The 23,719-nt window shown below is 40.4% G+C and overlaps 4 protein-coding genes across 7 annotated transcripts in view; 1 reads left to right on the top strand and 3 right to left on the bottom strand.

The window, feature by feature from the left end:
• The window catches only part of tanc2b (tetratricopeptide repeat, ankyrin repeat and coiled-coil containing 2b), a 90,013-nt gene extending 80,271 nt beyond the window's left edge, over positions 1–9,742 (bottom strand). For 3 of the 4 annotated variants that reach the window (XM_077501582.1, XM_077501581.1, XM_077501583.1), the window contains exon 1: positions 9,261–9,741. The gene's annotated coding sequence lies outside the window, so the exon portion shown is untranslated. Of the gene's footprint in view, positions 1–9,260 lie in introns of all 4 variants that reach the window. The other variant, XM_077501580.1, reaches the window with a different exon arrangement.
• A 5,114-nt stretch (positions 9,743–14,856) lies between these two features.
• On the bottom strand, positions 14,857–20,223 carry cntd1 (cyclin N-terminal domain containing 1). Its single transcript, XM_077501904.1, has 7 exons — positions 18,480–20,223; positions 17,145–17,220; positions 16,880–17,042; positions 16,660–16,822; positions 15,361–15,505; positions 15,087–15,183; positions 14,857–15,016 (listed from the first exon to the last, which is right to left on the bottom strand). The coding sequence occupies exons 1-7, from the start codon at positions 18,631–18,633 to the stop codon at positions 14,921–14,923; spliced, it is 894 nt and encodes a 297-aa protein (XP_077358030.1). The 5' UTR covers positions 18,634–20,223; the 3' UTR covers positions 14,857–14,920.
• coa3a (cytochrome C oxidase assembly factor 3a) lies at positions 18,358–21,423 on the top strand. The gene is made up of 2 exons (XM_077501908.1): positions 18,358–19,162; positions 20,014–21,423. The coding sequence occupies exons 1-2, from the start codon at positions 18,967–18,969 to the stop codon at positions 20,109–20,111; spliced, it is 294 nt and encodes a 97-aa protein (XP_077358034.1). The 5' UTR covers positions 18,358–18,966; the 3' UTR covers positions 20,112–21,423.
• wnk4a (WNK lysine deficient protein kinase 4a) overlaps positions 20,375–23,719 on the bottom strand; it is a 34,483-nt gene continuing 31,138 nt past the window's right edge. Inside the window, exons 18-21 of the mRNA XM_077501903.1 lie at positions 23,071–23,500; positions 22,207–22,415; positions 21,758–21,852; positions 20,375–21,665 (exon numbers count right to left, since the gene is read on the bottom strand). Coding sequence (XP_077358029.1) covers positions 21,663–21,665; positions 21,758–21,852; positions 22,207–22,415; positions 23,071–23,500 — 737 coding nt within the window. The 3' untranslated portion in view covers positions 20,375–21,662. The remainder of the gene's footprint in view (positions 21,666–21,757; positions 21,853–22,206; positions 22,416–23,070; positions 23,501–23,719) is intronic.

Here is a 23,719-nt window from a genome sequence, read left to right as displayed (position 1 = left end):
CTCTCGTAGTCTGGGAGATAAGAGCCGGGCAGACAGAAATAAACACAAAAGTGTCGTCTTGGGGGAAGAAAAAAAAAAAAACAAGTTCCCTCAGCCGCCAGTGTGATTGTTAGTCATTACCTCCGGGGTGCTGTGTTAAAAATGCATGCTCTAGGTCCTCCCGTGTCATGCCGGCTCAACTCAAAGTGCATAGAATATGCGTTCCTCGCAAGCAGCATTAAGCGGCCGTGGCGTTTTCCAGCTGGATATCAATTAGACGCTCATTAGGGCTGTTAGGGAGCACGGACCTCCCCCCAGAGGTTACCCACTGCAAGACCAGCCGAGCTTGACCTTGAGGCACGGCTCGAGCGCCATCTTTCCAGCCTCAGGAGACTGTTACATAACATGAGCTTCCCCTCCTGGAGGTTCAGAGGAAAACGTGGTAGTAATAAAGGGGAAAGAATTTGGACTATTTAACCAAATTGATAGGTAAGTCGGGCGGTGGGCTGAGTGGTGAGCACGTCCGCCTCCCAGTACGGAGGACGCAAGGTCGAGTCCAGGCTCCGGCCTTCCTGGGTGGAGATTGCATGTTCTCCCCGTGCCTGCGTGGGTCTTCGCCGGGTACTCCCTTGGTGCGCTTGTGAGTGCGGATGGTTGCCCGTCTCTGTGTGCCCTGCGATTGGCTGGCAACCTGTCCAGGGTGTACCCCGCCTACTGCCCAGAGCCAGCTGAGATAGGCTCCAGCACCCCCGCGACCCTTGTGAGGAGCAAGCCGTTAAGAAAATGGATTGATAGGTAAGTCAAGAGGCCTCTTTGGGAAAGTATTATTATATTAACGGATAATTAGCACGGCGACATCGGCTCAATCACGTCAATTACTTTCAAGTGTCTCAGATGTTAAAAGTTAACACTTGGTTCACAAGTTCAACAGCTGGCAGCCTTCTGCCGTTGATACCATGTTGGAAGCTGGCAAATTCATAAGTGGACTTCAACCCTGTCCCCCACCATTGAGCAACTTTCACGGATGATAGCAACTTGGGAAAAAAAAAAAAAAAAAGACGGGAAAAGGATCCAAGTACGAAAAGTGCAACTATTTTATAATCTCCAGCAGTGAAAGGCAATCTCGAAAAATGTTTAACACATATTTTACTCGCCCAGAATCTGCTTCAACAATGTATTCAAGTGGTATGGGACCAGCGCCAGCCCAAGTCTTTACGGGACCATAAGCAGAATTTCATTTGATGTCAGGGGGGCCAAGCAGCCGCTTTGTTCACTTATGCCTCAGACCTGGTACGGACCTTGAAAGAGAGGAACTTTCTTACATACGCTGCGCTTTCAAACAAGTTGAAGGATGTAGGTCAGCTTGTAAACAGATTGTTTAATATTTACTGAAAAGAAATTGTTTCTTTGGTGGATGTTGGTGAAGATGGGAGGGCGCATAGTAGCTGGCCCGGGCAGCTGCAGTTCTGCTGCGGTCAGTCAGCTGACATTTGTTTATATGTCTTTGATCCGCATGATTGTTGCTTTTTGGGGTTTTTTTGTAGTGCGCATGGCATGGAAACGGGAAACCGCCCTGGCACGCAGACGCACTGTGCCACGTAGCTTCACATGGTCCTGTGTGTGGAATCAGATCACATGAACCACTACACTACCAATGGATGATCTAATCAGTCTAATCAAATCTAATGAATACCATGTCGGTTTTTAAGTTTCAGGTAGCAAGTCATAAAATTGGTAATCAAAGTCTGAGGTGGGGCACGGGGCACTGCCCTAGCTCCAACCGGGGCTAATGCTAAACTGTCATCATGCTAACTAACCAAATAAAATGAGCAACACATAACATGCTCTGCCTGATGTTACAACAAAGCTAATGCTAAACTGTAATCATGCTAGCTAGCTAACCCAATAAAATGAGAAATGCATGACCTGCTCTGCTCGATGTTACAAGGCTAACGCTAAACTGTAATCATGTTAGCTAGCTACCCAAATAAAATGAGAAATACATGACCTGCTCTGCTCGATGTTACAAGGCTAATGCTAAACTGTAATCATGTTAGCTAGCTAACCAAATAAAATGAGAAATACATGACCTGCTCTGCTCGATGTTACAAGGCTAATGCTAAACTGTAATCATGTTAGCTAGCTACCCAAATAAAATGAGAAATACATGACCTGCTCTGCTCGATGTTACAAGGCTAATGCTAAACTGTAATCATGTTAGCTAGCTACCCAAATAAAATGAGAAATACATGACCTGCTCTGCTCGATGTTACAAGGCTAATGCTAAACTGTAATCATGTTAGCTAGCTACCCAAATAAAATGAGAAATACATGACCTGCTCTGCTCGATGTTACAAGGCTAATGCTAAACTGTAATCATGTTAGCTAGCTACCCAAATAAAATGAGAAATACATGACCTGCTCTGCTCGATGTTACAAGGCTAATGCTAAACTGTAATCATGTTAGCTAGCTAACCAAATAAAATGAGAAATACATGACCTGCTCTGCTCGATGTTACAAGGCTAATGCTAAACTGTAATCATGCTAACTAACCAAACAAAATGAGCAACACATGTTCCACTTGATGTTACAACAAAGTTTTCATTTGAGAGAGTTAAAAAAAAACAAAAACAGCAGTTGAGCTCTAAGTCGCTATCACGTTATCTCACTACATGCAGAGTAACAAGGTCAAGCTAAACACAGGACTTCCTTTAAAAATCCCGAACATTATCAGTGACGACCGTGGTGGCCCACACGTGGAATCATTCTATTTAGTCCCGCCGCCCACCACGCCCTCCTCAGCACACAAAGCTGAAGGAAACAGCTGTGTTCGCAACAACGACGTTGCTTGTCCACGCGCTGGAACACGCTTGGCAAATTGCAGTCGAGTGAACCTGCGAATGCCGCGGCACACTGCCGGGCTGAGGTCTCCCGCTGCGCACATGTACGGAGGAGGACGGGGAACAGAGCGTCCATTGAGGTGCCACAGAGCGGCAGTGTGCGCGTAGGTGGGTCAAGTCGTGTCGCCGCGGCAACACATGGGAACTTCAAGGAGGAACTAACGCGAGCGGTGTCCAAAGTCTGGCCCGCGGGCCATTTCTCACCCACTGCCCTTATTTTTCCTGTTTGTTTTAGCGGCTGTATGCTTAACAGCAATCCGCTAATAGTGACAGCTGTTAAATGGTGTGTGTTTGTTGTGTGCTACAAAGGTCACCGGTGGCTCAACAATACAAAGCTGTTGACATCATTGCCATAATTCCAGCCAGGAGGTTTTCCTCCAAGACCGACGCAGCAGCTGGGCCCGAGTCCAGCAGCTGCCTAACAGGCTAAGCGGGTCCCCGCGGACGACGCCCCCACCGTGATTGGACGCAGCCTAAAAGAGGGAGAAACGCTCGGGAGAAAAAGGGATTAACGTGATTTCATTAAGGCTACAATGTATGAGAGGGGGGTGAGGTGGGTCGGGAAGGGGTCCGGTATGTAAAACGCAGTGAGACGTGTAGTAATAACGTCGGTGGAGGTCAAAATTAGCAGGCTGACTTGTGTTACTTAAACCAGCAGCTGTGCTCCGGACTGGAGCAAATTGCATTCCGCTGTAATTCCGCATTCCGACTTGCAAAACACCAACAGAGGGCGCGATTCATTCAGACCCATTCAACCTTCCGCCAAATACTTATATTTCAAGCTAATAATCAACCAGGCTTGTTTGTTATGTTTTTCTTGCGACAAGAAACCCTGACGAGAAATCAACATTCGTTACCTTCGTAAACACTCCCAAACGTTCCCCCCTCAGTGGCTTTAGTCATCATTTTTTCCCCACAATTTATTGTTTTGTTTTTAGTATAGTTTAAGTGCTCATTCTATCAGCTATAGAATTAAGACAAAAATCAGTTTTGCAGCTGTCCAGAGAAGGAAAAAATAAAACTAAGAAAATTAAAGACTCGGGTTTTGTAACCATGCGGATGGCAGGAGGTGTTTGGTTGGTGCTGGATTTCACTTTGATGGACTGGATGTGCTGGTTTCTGTGGATCTCACTCTGCCTCATCGATCCTTCCCTCCTTCCTCTCTTTAGTTTTTCCTCTGGTCTCTTGAGATCTCTTTAATTTGTTGGAATTTAGAGGTTTCTGGGGTTGACGTCTGATTTTGCAACCATGTGGAATAGGGATAGACCGATAATCGGCCGGGGCCGATTATCGGCGCCGATATTTGGCATTTTGACAAATATCGGCATCGGCCATGTTTTGAATCTGAAGGCCGATAAAGCTCACTGAGCAGGGGATACTTGCGAACGTAGCGAATTTGGGGTTTTCATCAGGATTTGTAAGATGTTCGCAGTCAGTTTTTATTTGTCGTAAACACATTTGGAACATATTCACACAATTTTTCACCGCAAAAATCTTTTTGAAACGTTTTTACGAACCCTAACAAAAACCCCAAATGAGCTACATTCACATGAATTTGTTACTCAGTGAGAAATTATATATAGTTTGAAAGAATTCCCCCCCCTCCCCATTTTACTGCAAATGAATATCGGCTTGAAATATCGGTTATCGGCCAACTTGACTACAAATAATCTGTATCGGTATCGGCCTTGAAAAAACCATATCGGTCTATCACTAATGTGGAAGGCAGGAAGTGTTTGGTCGGTGCTGGATTTGACTTTGATTTATCTTTCTTTTCTTTTTATCTTTTCTGACTTTTTCTCTGGTTTCCATGACCGTCTGAACCTCACGACTCTGGCGAGACTCTGAAGTATCCGGTTAAGGTGAAGGGTAACGGGATAATTATTATGTTTTAGGTGAATTAATGAGGATAAATTTACACGTATTTGCACGCACTCGCTTACGCGCACATACATAGACGTAAAAAAAAAAAAAAAAGAGAGAGAGCAATGATGATAAGACCTTGAATCGGTAAGACAAAACTAAAGCTAAAGCATTTGTTTTTTTCCCAGTTTAGAACTGTTTCAGCGTAATCATTTCCATTGCTTATAGTGATCATTCATTACATTATTATCAGCAATACAGTTATACAATATTACATTGTTGTATTCATACATAGGGAGAGAAAAATGCTTATATTCTTTGCCGATACAGTGAAATTCAGTATGCAGATTTTTCAATATACATGTTTGCGGTGTAAGCAGAATGCCCCACCAGATATCTTTGATTTAATTACAGTCCAAAAACAAACGGAGTTCCTTCACAACACTGCACTAATACATTTAATATCCTCCTACAGGCATATTTTATGGAGCTGTGATAGTGTGTAATATATTTCTAAGTATCTTACATTGCCTAAGTTTAGTTTTTGTACAAAAGAAGAGCTGCTTTGCATTTTTCCATATTTCATTCCAAGAAGTATCTTCCTCTGGCTTATGTAGGTCACTAATTCATTTCACCGCGCAAGCCCTGAATGCATCTTTTGGTGCGTCATTTAATAATGTAGAGAGCATTTGAACAATAATTTTTCCCAGAAAATTGTGCATGACAGTATTTAATTCCCTTACAGAAAAACTCTTTTTAATACTGTTGTAAAGTAACATAATTTAATGATTTTTTTAAATCATCTATATTTCGCTAAAACTTTTAAATTGACTGCACATGAAATTAAAGGAAGTAACTCACATTTTCTTCAATTTACTTCATATCATAAATGTGAATAATCATATTAAATCCTCACTGAAGGCCTAGGAAACAAATTCATTTTGTGATTAGCAATAATCATACCTGAAAAAATCCATTCACGTAACTGTAAAATTTGCGATAGAGTGAGGAGCTTACAGTTTACCGTTCCGAAAACCTTAAGTAGGCCTCGGCATCAAGACGTCTCGTCTCTTTGTACGCGCTGGTTTTGAAGAAGGCGGAAACAGCGGCGCGCTGTGATCCAGCAGGCTGCGCTTAAAATAGATCTTCTGATGAGAAACAGACAACATGGATGTGAAACGTAGTTTAAAAACTGAAAAAAAAAAATCTTTTTTTTTTTTTTTTAAAAAAGCACCTTCCTCACATCACTTTTCTTCTTTAAGGCCTCTTTGGGAAGCGGGGGGTAGAACTGTTACACATACTGAGAGCTGTTTCAAATTTCTGTTTAGCTAAACTGAGTGATAAATCTTGTATTGGATCTCATGAGTTGGTGCAGGTGTGGTGTACACACTAAAAAGACTTTTAAGTCCACAACAGGAAGCAATCACGTTTCTGATAAAAGTGAGCAACAACCCGAAACAGTTCTTTTTTTTTTTTTTAATGATACGTCATACAAACTTGGAAGTGGTTCAAACTTTTTGCAGCGTGGTTATTATTAATCCGCCGGTACGTTGCTGCGCGTTAACCGCCGATGAGGCACTAATTGGATTTCTCTTGAGTACCCACTCCGCCTCATCCACTCCTGATTGCATTGGCGCGCTCTCGCGGAAATCCAAAAATGTTTCAGGGGTTTTCTTTTGTTACATTTGTCTTCTGAAGAGGCAAAAAAAAAAAAAAAAACTAGAGCCATGCTGCTTATATGGATGTTGGTTGGGTTCTGTCATCAAGACTCATGAAATAATATTTACATTTGTTGCATTAATTAATTATTCTCTCGTTGCCTTGTGGGTAAAATTGATCCATTAAAGTTTAAAACAAAAAAAAATACTCTAAAAATGTATAATAATAATAATAATAATAATAATAATAATAATAAATGTAGAAGTGATGCAAAGGTAAAAAAAAAAAAATGGGAGTGCAGAAATGTCTAATTTCGTCACTTTGTTTTTTTGTTTTTTTTCCCAAACATTATACAACTCATGGAAGCATTTGGAAAATATTTAGTGTGCCAAAAAAAAAACAAAAAAAAAAACTGTTGAGTCCTTGTGAAGGCCTTTGAGATGTTTTCATTATCTAAACCAATGTAAACAAACACGTAACCATAATACAATTGTATTGATACTATTTTACATATTGCTGATATAGTTTGCTTTTTTTCTCATATTCAAATGGTGCATGTGTCATCTACCAGTTTTTAAAAATAAATGTGGACCTTGAGCCCAAAGGTTTATCCAGCGCTTGCAGAGTGATGTTGACGGAAGCTAACGCTATAAAGCAGCAGGTGTCACTTATAAATGGACAGTAAATTAGGGAAGAGAAAATGCACTTTGAGGGGAATGGCTTCAATAAATTGTCATAAAAGAGGAAATATCTGCTGGATAGCGACGACGATACGACAGCATACGCGCTGAATATTGAGTTACCACATCCTGTTTCATTGCGTGTGACTTCTGGATGTACGTGTTGCTTTTGTCGCCATTTTGAGGCTATTAAATGAAGACTATGCAAGCTTGCAAAACAAAAGAGGGGCTTTGGTTTTGTATGAAAGCTGTGACATGAGATGCAAACTGTGCATGGCCTTAACAAACCGCACAAAACGTTCACACAATGTTCGGCTGTATCGCCAAGATGAATATATATATATATATATATATATATATATATATATATATATATATATATATATATATATATATATATATATATATATAAAATAAACAATAATAATAAAAAATAAAATCATAATAAAAAATAAAAAATATTTAATAAATAACTAAATAAATAAACTGTACTTTTGCATGACAACAGCCCTAGACCAAGTGATTCATACAGGTCTGAAAAAAAAAAAAAAAAGCAAAAAAAAAAAAAAAAAAAAAAAGACTGAAAGCACTGTAATGTGCATTCCAGCCCATTAGGTGGCGATAGTTGTTTGTTCAAGACCCCAAGCCGAGACCTTTAAAAGCATTTAATACTTCCTGCATAACATCAGCTTCTCAAACTCTTTTTCAAAGGTTTTTGGACCATGAGTCACTTGGATAGATAAATTAATGAACTGCATAACTCCTGTCTGTGTATTAAGCAAAATTGTTTTGAATAATGTCACCGTCTTTGGTGTTTTCTTTAAGCCAAGTGGGGGAAATCATTTAAAATCTAAAATCAAATTTTTGCAACAACAAAAAAAGCTACGGTATATCACCTAGCCCTACTTTGTAAGTATTTTTTCAAACTTTAACCTAAAACTAGATTAGTTTGCTTTTTTTTTAACCTTGTGTATGACAGCGTTGGCACGTCCAGTGGAAAACGAGGCTTTTTTGTCGTCACCCTGCGTTTGACCAACAGATAAAAACTTTAGCCAGAGGAGAAGCTGCACAATGGAAAAGCACATATACACATGACAAGGAAAAAGAAGATAAGTAAAACCAACACATGATGTGATCAGAGGACCCTTTGAGGCCCGACTGTCTTTTTATCTCCCACGCTGACAGCCGAGAATCACCTTTGGCGGCGCAGACCTACTTTTTCTGACGGCGGCTTTAACGCCGCCGCGGGGGCTCGCAAAAAATACATTCTTGTCGTAAAAACCTACGCGTTGGCGGGCGAAATCTCGTTAAGTTAAGAAAATGAGCGTCCGGGATGCGGCGGGCATTCATTAGGATGATTAGCAGGCCTTTGTTGCAACATGCTATTAAAGCACACGTCTGCAAGGATGGAGCAGATGTCACATAATAGCTTGTTGGCCTCCAGCCACTCAACAAGTAACAACAGCTTCTTGGCTTACACTTTCTACCATTATGGGGAGAGCAGGAAAACTCTATATAATAAGGCCAGAGCAGAGATTTGAACCCAGGACCAAACATTTGCTCACCACGCTGCCCTTTTATATTCCATACATCCGTTTTTTATAGCGCATATTCTCATTAGGGGGTGACTTTGGATGATTTCGAGTCTTCATTGAAGCTAAAATGCTTGTTTTCGCAATGTGGATGGAGGAGAACCCACACAATGCAGAACAAGAACGCTGAAGCCGAGATTCTATCCTAGGACAGCGGAACTGTGATGCAGATGTGCTAACCACTAGTTCCCCATGCTGCCCTTTTAGATTCTATAAGATCATAAGAGACAAGAGTAGACCACACTGTCAGTCACAGTAGAAAACGGTTTCATTTCAAAAGGATGCGTGTGGGTGAGTGAGTGTGTGCGTGTATAAAACAACAATGCATTGCAGAGGTACCCAACATAAAAGAACACATGTTGCCTTGTGCAGACCAAATAAAAATGTGCTTGTTATTATCTACAAGGGGGATGCGTCCTCATTAAAAAACATTATTGGTGGGGGGTAGTTTTCTGTCTTTAACAGGCATAAAAGCAAGTCATATTCTATTCTATTGTATTGTATTCAGTTGTAAATTTACAAAATGTACACATTAGAGACAGGAAGTTTGGAGTGTTAAAAAAAAATACATAAATGTTTTGCTTACCTGGAGGCTTTTCCTACACTCGGACCTTTATTTTGCTGCGGGACTCTGGCATCACATCGGCGCCCGCGTCCTCTCGTCCCGCTCCCCGGCCGACACACGAGCTCTCCGGCGGCCCGAGCCGAGCGACTCTGCGGTGGTTTGCCGCACCGGACGGACGACAAGTAAGTACGCTCCCGGCAGCGACACCCATGGGAGGTCGGTTGAAGAGGGGAGGGTGAGCGGGGGGGCTTGTCGGTGGTCGAGCTCGCCTCTCCGGCCGGCTCGTAGCAGCTAGCTCAGCCCCGCGGAGGGAGCCAGGGTTCTGGCCATGTGCGCCGAAGGGGCTGCTGCTGGTGGCGGTGGGGGGGTCGTCAGTACCAGGCAAGCAGTGCCACGCAGCGCCGCAACAACACGGTGCTGCGGACGGAACTTGCCTCCTCCTCCACCTTTCGACGTGTCAAGTACCAGCAGCTGTTACGCTCAACTTCCGGTGGCGTCTTTCAAGACAAGACCTCTAAACGACAATTTCAAAATAAAATACTCTGTAAGCCACATGTCTGTGACATACTTTGGTTTTTTTAGAGGCCGGGGACAATATGATGAGAAAAAAAGTGACAAATTTGCCACTTTTTTTCTCGTCGCGCGGCTGTTTGTGTCAAATGTGGTACCGGCAGAAAGAAAACGCATATGTCAGGCTACACAAGTCATAGTTTGCTAAATCTCTACGGTGGAAGAACTCCTTAAAATATACTTTTCGGTCGGGTTTTCAAACAAGGAGATATTAATTGCTTTAGCAGAGATTAACAATACCATAGTTACCAGTGTATAAAGTGGCAAATTTGCTAAATGAACAACTTCACTCAACAGTCAGGGGTCTCTGTTTTACAATTCGTAATGCACCACACATTTTATATGGGAGACGGGTCTGGACTGCTGGCAGACCAGTGTACTACAAAGCCATGCTGTTGAAACAAGTGCAGAATGTGGTTTGACGTCATTTGGAGGGCAGTACGTACCATTTAGCATTAATGATCCCTGGTGTATTTTTGACAAAATCATGCTACTAAGATCTTGACCACAGAACCTTTGACTTCTTCAGGTTGCACGTTTGTTTCTGGCAAGCCACTTGATGCTCAAAGGCCACGAAAGACAAGCAGGGACTCCGACATGACGGGAATGTAAAGCGGGCCTTGCGTGCTGAATTATGCATGATGCAAGTGGGCACTCATACCTCACTCTTTCATCGTTATTAACTCATTGACTGCCATTGACGGAAAAAGATGTCAAATAATGCATTTTTGCTGGACTGGCAGTGAATGTGTTAAACACAATGTGCCAATATATTTTGTGATTATATTGCAGCATCCTTTTTTCCTTTTTTCTTTTTTTAAGGCAAATTTTGCTTAAAAATCCGTCAATTTTGGTTACATCTCATCTTAACTCATTGACTGCCATTGACGGAAAAAGACGTCAAATAATGCATTTTTGCTGGGCTGGCAGTGAATGTGTTAAAGGGAAGCACCGGCGGATGTCAATCACAATTCAATTCCTCCTCCTCCCTCCTCAGACGGCCGTTTTGACGTGTGAGATGATAGATGCTCGCCGCCGGTCACGGCCCTCTTGCTCCTCTTCCTCGGTCAATGTGATTAGAAAGCCATCAGCCACGCTGAGAACCTTCTAGATGCGGTAAAAGCGCGTGTGATTAACATACACCAACACACACATACTCACAAGTAAATGGATGATTGATATGAATTTCAAGCAAAAGGGGTCAAAGGTACGAGATGGAAAAATCAAATGATTGTTGGAAAAGAGTGAATTGATTTTTTTTAAAAAGCTTTTTGTCCTATTTGGTTCTGATTAAAAAGTCATATATTATAGTTGGGAGCAAATGCAATTAACTCATTCACTCCCAGCTGTTTTACTACATTTTGACTGATTTTGCAAGGCCCACAGAATATTGTGTTCTATTTGTTATAAAAACATGGAACCTACCAAAAGAAGGGAAAAAAAAAGTATATTTTTATGTTCCCTTTTTGCAGCAATTAGTATTGGAATATAGCTAAGTTTAATCATTATTCACAAATCTGTTTAAAACAGTGGGGAAAAGTTTTTTGCAACATGGCCCCGGTTGATCTCTTATACTCTGCTGCCACCTGCTGGCCGTTTTTGTAATAACTACCTTAGATTCAAGCGTTCTCTTCAGTTCAGAGGCTGCATCAAAGCCGTCTGTATGCTCTAGCATAAAACAAAAAAACGTATAAATACGTCTTTGGGAGCAAATGAGTTAATTTAATGCATGAGCCTTTGGGGATAATTTTAAACGTGATTATAAGAACCTTTATTTTGATATTAACCGGAATAAGGAAAAAAAAGAAAGTGCGTCACACAAAAGTGACATCATCTAGCAGCAGCCAATAGAAAAGCACCTTATATGGTGTTTTTTAAATATTGTGCACAATACACTTAAAAAAAACTAAAACTAATACTGAAACTAACTAAAACTAAACTAAAAGCATTTATTAAGTAACTAAAACTAATAAAAACTAACAGAACCACACTGAAAACTAGTTAAAACTAACTACATTTAAAAAACGGAACTCAAAACCAAATAAAAACTAAAACTAAAATGAAAATTCCAAAACTATAATAACCGTGCTCTGAAGCCATATAACAGTATGTTTGTAAAAACTGCACATGGGACATATTTGTTCTTCAAAAGGCTTTTTCTCCCGAATGAGAAATGCCCGACGAAGGCCCCTGGAAACCGGATTGCTCATGAAGGATGTCGGCACAGGTCGCCGTGGTTACCAACTCGACTCCCCTGTTTGATTGAACTTTTGTGTTGAATTATGAAAATAAGACTTAATAGATGTGTCATACATACAGTGACTGTAACTGCGCATAGCAACAGTCGCTATGGGTGAATCTGTGCGCTCACTTTTCAAGTCAGCCCTTGTCAAAAGGTGACTTCCTGCCGACGTTTGTCTCTGTAATGACATGCGAAATGTTCACCGCGGTCAAACGTTCATGTCGGGCATGGGCTTATATCGCCATGGAAACGGCGTCGCGAGGATAAAAATGCGCTGGGAGGGCGCTTAGGGGCTATCAATCTAATCGTATTAAGACTTCATGCAATCACCTGTCAACTTTTCTTTTATTATGAAGCCATATTACAATTACAATGTGGGTACCAAATGAAAGTTCGCATTCCATTCTTTCATTAGAGAAAAAGTTATTTCTACCTTATTCCGTTTTTTTAGTAATCACCATTTGAAAACAGCTCATTTGAATGACATTGAGCGAAAATTGAAAAGATAAGGAGAAAGCAAGCTTTTTGTGAAAAGATACATTTTCTCCACAACATTGACTTTGACACTCTTGACTTTGTTTAGTGGCGCTCTGTGAATTAGGTTTAATGTGACAAAGAGTTTGATCATTCACATCATCCTTAAAAACGTTCTATTTCATAAGATTTCATCAGATTGCGCCACAATGCTGCCATCTGCTGGCCATAATTAGTGGGTCTTTTTGATTCCACAACTCCATTGACCAGCAGCGCTGCACTTAGACGTTGCATTTCCCATTGATAAAAAAAATAAATAAAATAAAAAAAACGAAAAAAACATAGTTGACGTCATTTAACGTCTTTGGCGGCATACGTCATGATTTTACTAATCGTTATTAAACGTTTTTGGTGGTCAAAGAGTTAATATTAAAATGGAGCATTAGCTTCTTGAAATTTTGAGCTATTTCTAGCAGTATAAATGTAATATTTTGTCCAGAATTAATTTAATAACTTTCTTATTTTGCATGCACAATTAATACCTTTAAAACACATTTTTCCACTTGCTGTCGACTTAAGATGACATCACCTGTGCTGAGGAAGTAGGTCGTGACCTATCATGGCTCAGTTTATTGGCCAAACCCAGAAAACAGGTGAGCCATGATTGGTCGTTAGTTACATCCTCAGCACAGGTGATGTCATCTTCAGTTGACAGCATATTGAGCATTTTTTTTTAAGGTATTAATTGTTCATGAAAAATAACGAGGTTATCATATTAATAATAGATGAAATATATTCTTACTGTTGAAAATGGCTCAATAAGTCAAGCATCCATTTCCTGTTCTGATTGATGGAAACGTTGCTGTGCCATATGTGAGAGTTTGACAAAAAGGTCTAATACACCTCAGGCAAGTTTCAAAAATCCACTGAGTGTATTTCGAGGCGCAAATGTGCGAGCTTTGATTCATGATTCGCCCTCCCGAGGGTAACGCCGTGCCACCTGTGGCTCCCGCGGAACGAATGGAGCTCAAGGCTCGCCGTGTTGAACCTCCGGCGTGACCGGCGGCAGGAACGGGCTGCCACTTCAATGATTGGCCACGGCGGAGAGGCCACCTGGAGGCCTCGGAGTCACTCGGGAGACTGTGGAAGTATTATCGGCTTTGGTACGGTCGACGGGCAAGAGTATTGGGATGCAGCTCTTCATGAGTCAGTCGGAATGATGTTTCAAAATGGACTGGAGTAATAGTGCGAATAGTGGTGGTCCTCAACCTTTTTTCAGTGACGGACCCTCTGTGAAATATTTTATTACATATTATTGACTAATAATAATAATAATCATAATAATAATAATAGTAATAAAAATAATAAAATAAAAATTCAATCAATCGATAAATAAGGTTATTACACCAGAGATTTAATTAATTAATAATAATAATAATAATAATAATAATAACAATACTACAGACTACTACTACTACTAATAATAATAATAATAATAATAAAATAAAAAATAAAAATTCAATCAATCAATAAATAAGGTTATTACACCAGAGATTGAATTAATAATAATAATAATAATAATAATAATAATAATAATAATAATAGCAATACTAATAATAATAATAATAATAATAATAATAATAAAATAAAAAATAAAAATTCAATCAATCAATAAATAAGGTTATTACACCAGAGATTGAATTAATAATAATAATAATTATTATTATTATTATTCCATCCGGAGTACCCGGAGAAGACCCACACGGGCACGGGGAGAACATGCAAACTCCACCCAGGAAGGCCGGAGCCTGGACTCGAACCGGAGACCTCTGAACTGGGAAGCGGACGTGCCAACCACTCGTCTACTGTGCCGCCCAATTATTATTATTATTATTATTATTATTATTATAAAATAAAAAAAAATCAATCAATCAATAAATAAGGTTATTAAAGTACAGTAAAGTGCCATATTTGTGAAGTGAGGTCTCTAGAACTATTTGGAAATAAAAAGATATAAATGACTTAAAAAAAAAATTGCGAACATAAAAATTATTATCAACATTAATTTGAATTTTAAATAAAGATTTCAAGTGATTGACGTGATTCTCGGTGGCACATGACAAGTTGGGTCAAACCATTCTGGTATGGGGGAGATGCTAAGTTTTTAGGACACTGAAATTGAATCCCCTATTTAAAATGAATATATCTAATATATGTACTATATATTATGCACTTTCAACGAACTGTCAACGGTTCTCGTGACGAATCAACAATCACGAATCCGCATGAAATGATTGACATGTGGCCTGACCAAATGAAGCGAAAGTGACATAAGTGACTAAGAGATTTATTTGGAAGAAATGCAAAAGAGCCCATTAAAGATCAGCGGCCTATCTCAGGTGGTTCCAACGATGAGCGCGAGCGCGACGCGGGCGAAGTCGCTGATGCTGATGGTGGAGATTCCCGTGATGTGGCTCAGTTCTTTCACAACCTGCGCCGCAAAATGAAACGATGAGCGACTCCATTTCGAAGGGGGGGGGGGAGGTTCGAAAATTTCTCACCTGGTTCCAGTCTCCGACGCGGAGAATGAATGCGGCGGCGGCGATCACGCCCACGCCCAGCAGCATGCAATCTTCTGTCACCGCGACAAACTTCTCTCTGGTGTTCATTTTCATTTATTGTCCTCATTCTCATTTTGATTTCGGCCTTAGCGGAGTTCGATACTCAAGTTTCAAATATTTTTGATCAGCATTACTTCTTGACGAAAAAAAGCCAATGCAAACATTTTCTGGGCAGTCTATCGAATGTTCTGAAAGAGAAGAAGCGGTCGAGTACCTCTGCTCGGCGGTCGGATGGCGGGTGTGCGTGGTGACGGCCAGCAGGGTGTCGTAAAGTGTGTCGCGCTGCAAGCTGACAAATTGGAGCACGTGGCGGCACAGGTGGTGCAGGCGCTCGACGGGGGCACTCGGCTCGTTGTGGCCTGCGGATGGAGGACGAGTCGAGATCAGGTCTGGGACAAAAAAAAACTTTGGGTTTCTTGCTGGGCAAATAATTGGAATTTATTGCGCAGATTTAGGGCTGCTCGAATATGGGAAAAATAATAATCACGATTATTTTGGCAATCATTGAAATCACGATTATTTATTTTTTTGGTACAGAACAATAAAATGTTTAAGCATTCAAAAATATTAAGACCGATTTAAAAAAATAGAAACACTATAATTATGTAAGTTCCTTTTGGATCAAACGAAATTTATGATAATATTTATTTATTTAATTATGTTGGCAAAAACTTGAAGTTGGAGTGCGGCTTGTGCACTGTGCAGTAGGATGATTATTTATTTTTTGGTACAAAACAAGAAAATATTTAAACATTTAAAAATATTTAAAAAAAACATTATTATTATTATTATTATAAAAATATTAAAAAGTGGAAACACTAATTATTAATTATGTAAGTTCATTGAAAAATATGAAGACCAATTAAAAAAAGAAAAGAAAGAAACACTATAATTAAAAAGATCCTTCTGGATCAAACATAATTTATAATAATATGCATTTATTTATTTATTTAATTATGTTGGCAAAAACTTGAGGGTTGGAGTGCAGCTTGTGCACTGTGCATTATTATTATAATACAAATATTAAAAAGTGGAAACACTAATTATTAATTGACGATCATTTATTTTTGGGTACAAAAAAAAAAAAATGTTTAAAAGTAAAAAAAAATAAAATATTAAGACATGAAATTCTTCTATTCTTCTAATTATGCAAGTTCCTTTTGGATGAAATTACATTTATGTATTTTAAAAACGGTGCAAATGTATAAATTAAAACAACTCAAAAATTAGTTTTAATAATCCTTTTTTTATTAATTTTTTTTGTTTATAATTTTATTATTATATTATTATTATTTATTATGCTGATTTTGTAATTGTGGAGTGTAATAATTGAAATTGTAATTTTTTTTTGCATACTTCTATAGTTCGTTGCAAGATCGGAGCTGGTATACAAAATCACATTCAGCGTAGTGACTTTTTTTTTTTTTTTTTTTTACCATTCTAGCAACTATATTTTTCAAAAGCAACTTTAATTTCTAAGATTTTATTTAAAGGCCACACTGCACAACCCTACCGAGCACTTCCAGAAGTGTTTCCACGTAGGCGAAGGGGTTGGGAGGGTGCAGTCGGAATTCCAGACCCTTCAGGACCATCAGCTCCGATTCCAGAATGGCCTGCTTGGAGAAGTCGAGGCCGACCGAGCGCAGAAAACGCGCCGCCTTGTTGATGTCGACGATCTGAAAATAAAAAGGTTGTTTAGGAGGCGCGATTGAGGTCGTAGGTCATTTCCTTACGTGACTGTGCAGCGACAACTTGCTGGCCAGCTGCACGCAGGAAAACACGATCAGGGCGAAGTTCCCCCGGGTCTGCTCGAACGCGGCGTCCTCGCGGGCCCTCGCTTCCGCCCTGCTAGCACCTCCGCGTGTCAGCAAATGCGTAAGGCGCTTGACCATGAACCTGAGATTCCCAAACAAAAACCTTTCAATCCTCAAGTAGCCGTATTTTTATTCAAATACATCTTGTGAGTACTTTTGCCACAAAATGGCCGCCTTTGCTTACCTTTGAAGTAATTCGATGGCGTGGTAAGCCACGGGCGGGTCCAGTTGGAGCTCTTGACACATCAGCAGGGTGTATTCTGCGGAAACATGAGTGTCAGCAAAGGGAGCTGATATACAACAACAAGGAAGGAAATATTATACACAGTACATGCGGAGGCAGCTGATGGAATGAAACGCCATTAAACTCTCAGAGTGTTATTGATTGTTCCGCTGCCGTTGAGGAGCGCCATATTAGCGCAGTGCTAATTCAACACACGGAATGCACTATAGAAAATACTGTATACGCAAGTGCAAAGGGTCATAAGTCAAATTTAACGGCTGTGCGGAGACTGATGGAAATGTGGAGGCTTCCCGGATTCTGTTCCATAAAGGTGGCCATTTTGTTTCAAAGCCGACATTTTGTTGTGATTTCTTGCGGGTTGCATCCAGTCAGTTAGAAAGCTCATTTTGTTTTGGTTAATTGTTTAACGTTTAAAATGTTGTTTACATACTTACAACTTTCACCTTCTCCACAGCGAGTCCCTGACATGATTTCTTTGGCGCAGCTTTTACCGCATACACCGGATGACCTTCTTGACACAACCCACCATTTTATTTATTTATTTATTTTTAATCTGGGTTTGAGACCAGCAGTGGCTAGGACGCTTTTGGAGTAACCAGATATCAAAACAAAGCTGCCTGCTGTAAAGAAACAAATAGGCTATTTGTGTGTGTTTATTTAAAAATATATATTATTGTTGTGTACTGTAATTAATGCAGCTCAATGTGGGGGAATTAAAAAAAAAATCACAGCTTGTTTAGTATCAAGTGCAAGGGGGAAAAAAAGCAAAAGCAAAACTTGTTTTAAATAAGTGAGCGAGGGGAAATTAAATTAAAATCAAAACTGGATTATTGCCATTTTATTGTAAGGTCGTGCTCATATAATATTGTGCCTCTTCCAAAAAAAAAATAAAAATATGGAATAAGAAAGCTACGTTTGAAGGAGCCTTGGAGTTCGGCTTTCAAATGCTGAAAGCCTGCCAGGTCTACATTTTTCTTTACAATATATTCTGCTCTCCTGCGAGTCTACCAACTTAATATTGCGTATGTGGAAGAAGAATTAAGCAGAATAATCCACCCGTTATCTAAGGAGGCTATCATTTTACAGAGTACCGCCCCCTGCTGTCGATTGAAATTGACGTCAAAGTACGGTACCTCCGTTTCTGATTTTTAGTTTTAACTGTTAACTTAACTCATAAATTATCAGAGCAAACTAGTTACAGTTCAGAATCCTCTGTCAAAGGTGCTACTCGAGAATCGCAGTTTTGAACGTTTGCTTTGTAACGTTATCACTTACCAAACAGTTGTTTATCCTTGAAGTCTCCACTGCAGCAGGTGGGCAAACTGCGGAGGTTATCTTTGTTTCTCTCGTTGAGATTAGTCAGAAAGTCAGTCAGCATATCGACCGAGGCTTGACGAAACCTTACACTTTGAGGACTCGCCGACGCCATTTATCTTTCGCCTTTTGTCGGGCACTTCGTATTTAAAATGTCACTTAATTAACGTAGTTTGGCGTTCTCTGGTAGTTTCACAAGATGGCGCTGTTTCCTTTGCGTTTGTGTCGTAGGAATTTTGACATCTCTGGGTACATCCGGGGGGAACTATTTTTTTGTGACGCATTACGATAGTTTCGCGCCGGACTTGTTTAATAGCTGGACCACAGCGACCAGATCTGACAACATTCTGGATGTATTCTTCAGCATTGATCCTCATCGGGTCTATGATTTGCAACTCTGTCGCGGAAACTTGCGAAACAACGAGGTTAGCCGACTAGCTGGACAGACATGGCAGACAAGTCACCGATGAAACCCGACGCCCCGTTCGCGACCAGGATAGACCGGACTAAGGAAGCACTGTCCCAGGGGCAGTTGCACTCCATGAGGCAGGTTGAACTGGAGTTGTGGAAGAAGAAGACGCCGACATTGCTGCGGCGGAACGCGCTGGTCGCAGTCGCCCTTGGGTCGCTCGTGCTGGGGATCTGTATCCTTTTGCTAATGCTAATTGTTGACGTTTACGCAAGGTAACCTCACGGCTAACAAAATTTTAAGTAAATAGTAAATTAGATCAGATGTTTTCATTTAATTGTATTAAAAGCGGTGAAGAAAATGGACGGAAGAAGAAATTCTACATTACTCATGAATATACGTGTTTAAAATGCTGATAATTCGAATTAAAATTTAAAATCCATTAAAATGTATTATTTTAAGAAAAGTGCATTAATCGTCTTAAATAATTGATTTATTAAAATCAAGTGAAATGTGCAGAGGAAGAAAAATATACAGAATGTCCATGATGATGAAATAACGATGCAACCATTGAACATATGTAATCTGTGGTAATAGTGACAAAATTATTTTTGTTTAAAATAGTATTTATATTTGTTTTGTTTTTTTACTTACAAATTCATTTTATTTTACTTTATGGTGGGTTTAAATTTGTATCAATAATTTCATAAATATTTTTACTATTTTCTATATTTTTGGTTGTGTTATTATTGCAGTTACAAGCTAGCATCAGCACCCATCTATCTAATAAGATACAAAACGGTATCAATATTTCCATCCCTTATGATTGTATTGTTTCTGCACCGTAATAGGGACAAAATATTAGGAACAGCATGCAGTTCTATACAATCGTAAACATTAAATAGTTCACGAAAAGTGTCAATTAAAAACGAGCATTATTTATGTAAAGACATTTTATACTCGGTCGCATTTAATCTAAATGTAATTTCTCTTCTTTCTTTTTTTTAATTTGTTTTTAATTACTGTTATTGCATATTTTTATTTTATTTGTTGTTACTTCCCTTAACCGCTTGCTCCCACGTAAAGACGGCTACACGTTTCACTCCATCTCCCAGGAGTTCATCATGGACGAGTTGGACGAGGAGGCCAAGCGCGCCCGCTCGCCAAAGACGAGCGCCAACTGAGTGGGTCCAAAGTCCAGTCTCTCCCATCCACATCACGGCCAGCCTTTCTCTTTGCTCATCCCGGACAGCACTGGACTCCTATCGTTGGGGCGGACTTCCCTGAAGAAACTAATTGTGATTTTGCAGCCATTTTGTGATAGATCAGGAGTGATCTGCTATAGTAGAAAATGCAAAATGGTTGTAATAACTGTATTTATGTTGATCATGTAATAGAATAAACTTTATTAACATTTTGTTTTGCAAAAAAAAAACACACTGGGTCATCGTTTTTAAATTAGTATTTATTGAGCTGGGAAATCCACTAGTGTGAACATCCGACGTAGGAGGAGAAATACAAAATAAGACCCTAAAGTAAGAGGAGGAAAAAAGGCACAGATGGCAGCAGCATAATTGTACATTTATTCTACATTGCACGTTATTTTGCAAATCTTTGAATATATTATTTGATAATTTTTTTTTCCCTTCAATGTCCACTGTGAATATTTGCTAAGGCACATTGACAGCTTGGACGTTCTCCCTTGTTTTTAATTTTCATCATGAACACAGTTTGACCGACAAGAAGTGTGTTAAATGAAAATGCTAAAGTGCATGATGTGCTTGATCGATCTATCCGAATAAACTAAAATGTAAATTTTTTATATTAGTTTTTTTTTTTTTTTTTTTTATGAGACTAATTGTGTAAACAGTCTATAAATGCACTCTACCGTGTATATACACACATGTACAATCAAGAAAAGCCAGTAGTAGTAGTATTACATAATGGAAATTATTTGTATTTGCATCATATACTGGCTCAATTACCTCCGCCAAGGAGCGAGAAGATTAAAAGCACAGAATATTTTTCTTATGTACACATTTTTCACACTTCCCTTCACTTGTTGATTTGCAATTATTATTATTATTTTTTTTTCACAATAACATTTCTTAATATATCGATATGGACGTAGAAACATGATTTGACCAAGACAATTATTGAAGACGGCAATGAATAACATTCCCCCCCAGTGAATTCATGATCAAATTCACGCTTGGAATCACTAATAAAACATTTGTAGATAGCTTCATTGTCATATTTGTACTATTTACTTAAAATGATTAATTATGACCCGAAGGCTCCACAAACTTGATTTGCACGTTTGGAATTTTGTTGAAGCTCATCCGAATTGTAATTATTCGCCCCTTGGCGGATGTCTGCGTTTCAACTGCTTGTCTTCAGCCATCTCACAGTTTGTCATCTCTGCCTGTCACAAGATGGCTGGCGTCAAAAAACAAAATGGAAAATAAAAAAAATACGGTGTGCTGTACAATGCAATCGGACGTCTGTGGCAGCGTGAAATCAACTTGTGTCGTTCTTGACTGAGCAGGTGTGACAACATTGTTATTCCCAGCATGTGACAAAGGAAACTCCTTCACATTCTGTTGGATTTGTGGCAGCGTGTCGTTTGAACGTCATTTAAAAAAAAAAATTATTATTACCCCAACCGTCTTTTTCTTCAGGATGCTTTCAGATGAGGTAGTCCGGATGATTAGCGTTCGCTTGCTGAGAGTTCCTTACTGGGAATGAGACGCAAGTGAGATTGTAAGACAGACAAACAGGAAGAGGAATGCATGCATGGACGGATGCACGGACGGACGCACGGACTCACCATTCTGCTGATGTCCGAGGCGAAGGTGACGCCTTTGCTGGGCTTGTCCTGGGAACTGCTGCTGCTTCCTCCCAGAGAGTTTCTTCTGATGATACCTGAAATGCCCAAAAGTATATTTTTAATTGAGGACTATTAATTGCTTAATTAATTAAATTACTGGATTTTTACTTGCTTTTGCAAGCCCCATAGAATACTGTGTTCTATTGCTATAAAAACATGGAACCTACCAAAAGAAAGATTGGTAGGAAAGGGTGGACTAACGATGTTAAAAAGTGGACTAAAACAGACAAATTATAAATGGGCTAACATAAAAAAAAACGTATAAATACGTCTTTGGGAGCATGGTAATAAATAATAATTATTTTTTTATTTTAAATTAAATTGGTTTTAAATAGAACGTATTTATACGTCTTTGGCAGCAAACGAATTAAGTGCCCAAATCGTGTCACCTTGGATGGGCAGTATATCCAAGCGCTGGAGGCTGTTCCGGCGTGACGGCGGGAAGCCTCCCGCGCCCTTGGACAGGCGGCGCTGGCGGCTGGACAACATGGCGGCCGGGGAAAGGATGCCCGGTGGCGGGACCTTGCCCATCTTCCCGTACAGATCCTCGATCTCCCGCTTCTGCGCCGCCTGAAGTTCCTGAACCTCCGACAGGTGTCTGCAACCACAGGAATGCACAAGATGGGTGACAAATAAGTGGCGTGTATCTATTAACTCATTCACTCGCCGCCATTTTCACAGAAGCAGTCCCGTTCGCTCCCGGCTGTTTTACTGGATTTTGACTGATTTTGCAAGGCCCACAGAATATTGTGTTCAATTGCTATAAAAGCATGGAACCTACCAAAAGAAAGTTTAAAGTCTCTTCTTTCATCAGGAAAAAAAAGTATGTTTCTATCTGGTTCCGTTTTGCAGCAATTAGCATTAGAAGAGAGCTAAGTTTCATCGGTTTTTACAAATCTATTTAAAATTGTAAGTAATTTAGCTTTTTTCCTAGATGGTCCTGGTTGATCTTCTTTGCTCTGCTGCCACCTGCTGGCCGTTTGTGTAATAACTACCATTTCTGCAACCGTTCTTTGCAGGTGAGAGGCTGCATCAAAGCCTTCTGTATGCTTTAGCATTAAAAAAACAAAAAAACGTACAAATACGTCTTTGGGACACTTAGAACATAAAAAAAAACGTATTTATACGTTATTGGGAGTAAGTGAGTTAAAGGCCAAATTTTAGGCAATTTGTTATTGGTCACCGCCCCACTTGGCCCCAATGCCAGCAGACTGTAACAAATGAAAAATAAATTTGGTTGACGGGTTACTCACTTCTCTCGGAGCTCCTGGAGCTCGTCCAGCATGTCTTCGTCGTCGTCGCTGTCCGAGTCGTCGCTGCTCATGTAGGAGGCGTTGTGATTGTAGGTCATGGTCCACAGGTGGTGCAGCGCGTTACCGTACTGCGGACTTCCGCCCGCGCCGTCCCACGGCCGGCCTTCCGCCTCGGGCGCCGTCACCGACAGCCCGCTGTCCGCCGACGCGGCCATCAGGCTGAGGCTGTGCGCCCGCCTCCGCCCGCGTCTCCTCGACCTGGGACGTTCCTCCGCCGCCTCCTCTTCTCCGGCGCCCGGGCGCGTCTCGGGTTCTCCCCGCCCTTCCTCGGCGCTGCTCGCGTCCTCTCGCGGGAGCGAGGCGACGGCCGGCGCGTCGGAGGTGGGCGACACATGGAAACGGCCCACCGTCACTGGAGCGGCCAGACCTCCTGTCAGGGAAAAGGGAAACGTCTTCATAATTGGCTCTTCTTTTGGCGTATCGCTTCGAACGCAGCCCGCGAGCAGGAACATGTGGGCGGGCTTGTGATGTGATTGTGCATCTCTAATCAGCAGTGATTAGTTTCTGATCTAATCAGTCAAGTGAGCACAAGGGAACAATCAATCATCTCCTGACAATTGATTGATTGACTAATCACTGCTCCTCAGAT

This window comes from Festucalex cinctus, chromosome 17, assembly GCF_051991245.1.
Source record: "Festucalex cinctus isolate MCC-2025b chromosome 17, RoL_Fcin_1.0, whole genome shotgun sequence".
NCBI lineage: Eukaryota > Metazoa > Chordata > Actinopteri > Syngnathiformes > Syngnathidae > Festucalex > Festucalex cinctus.
This window is presented reverse-complemented; position numbering and strand designations above follow the sequence as displayed.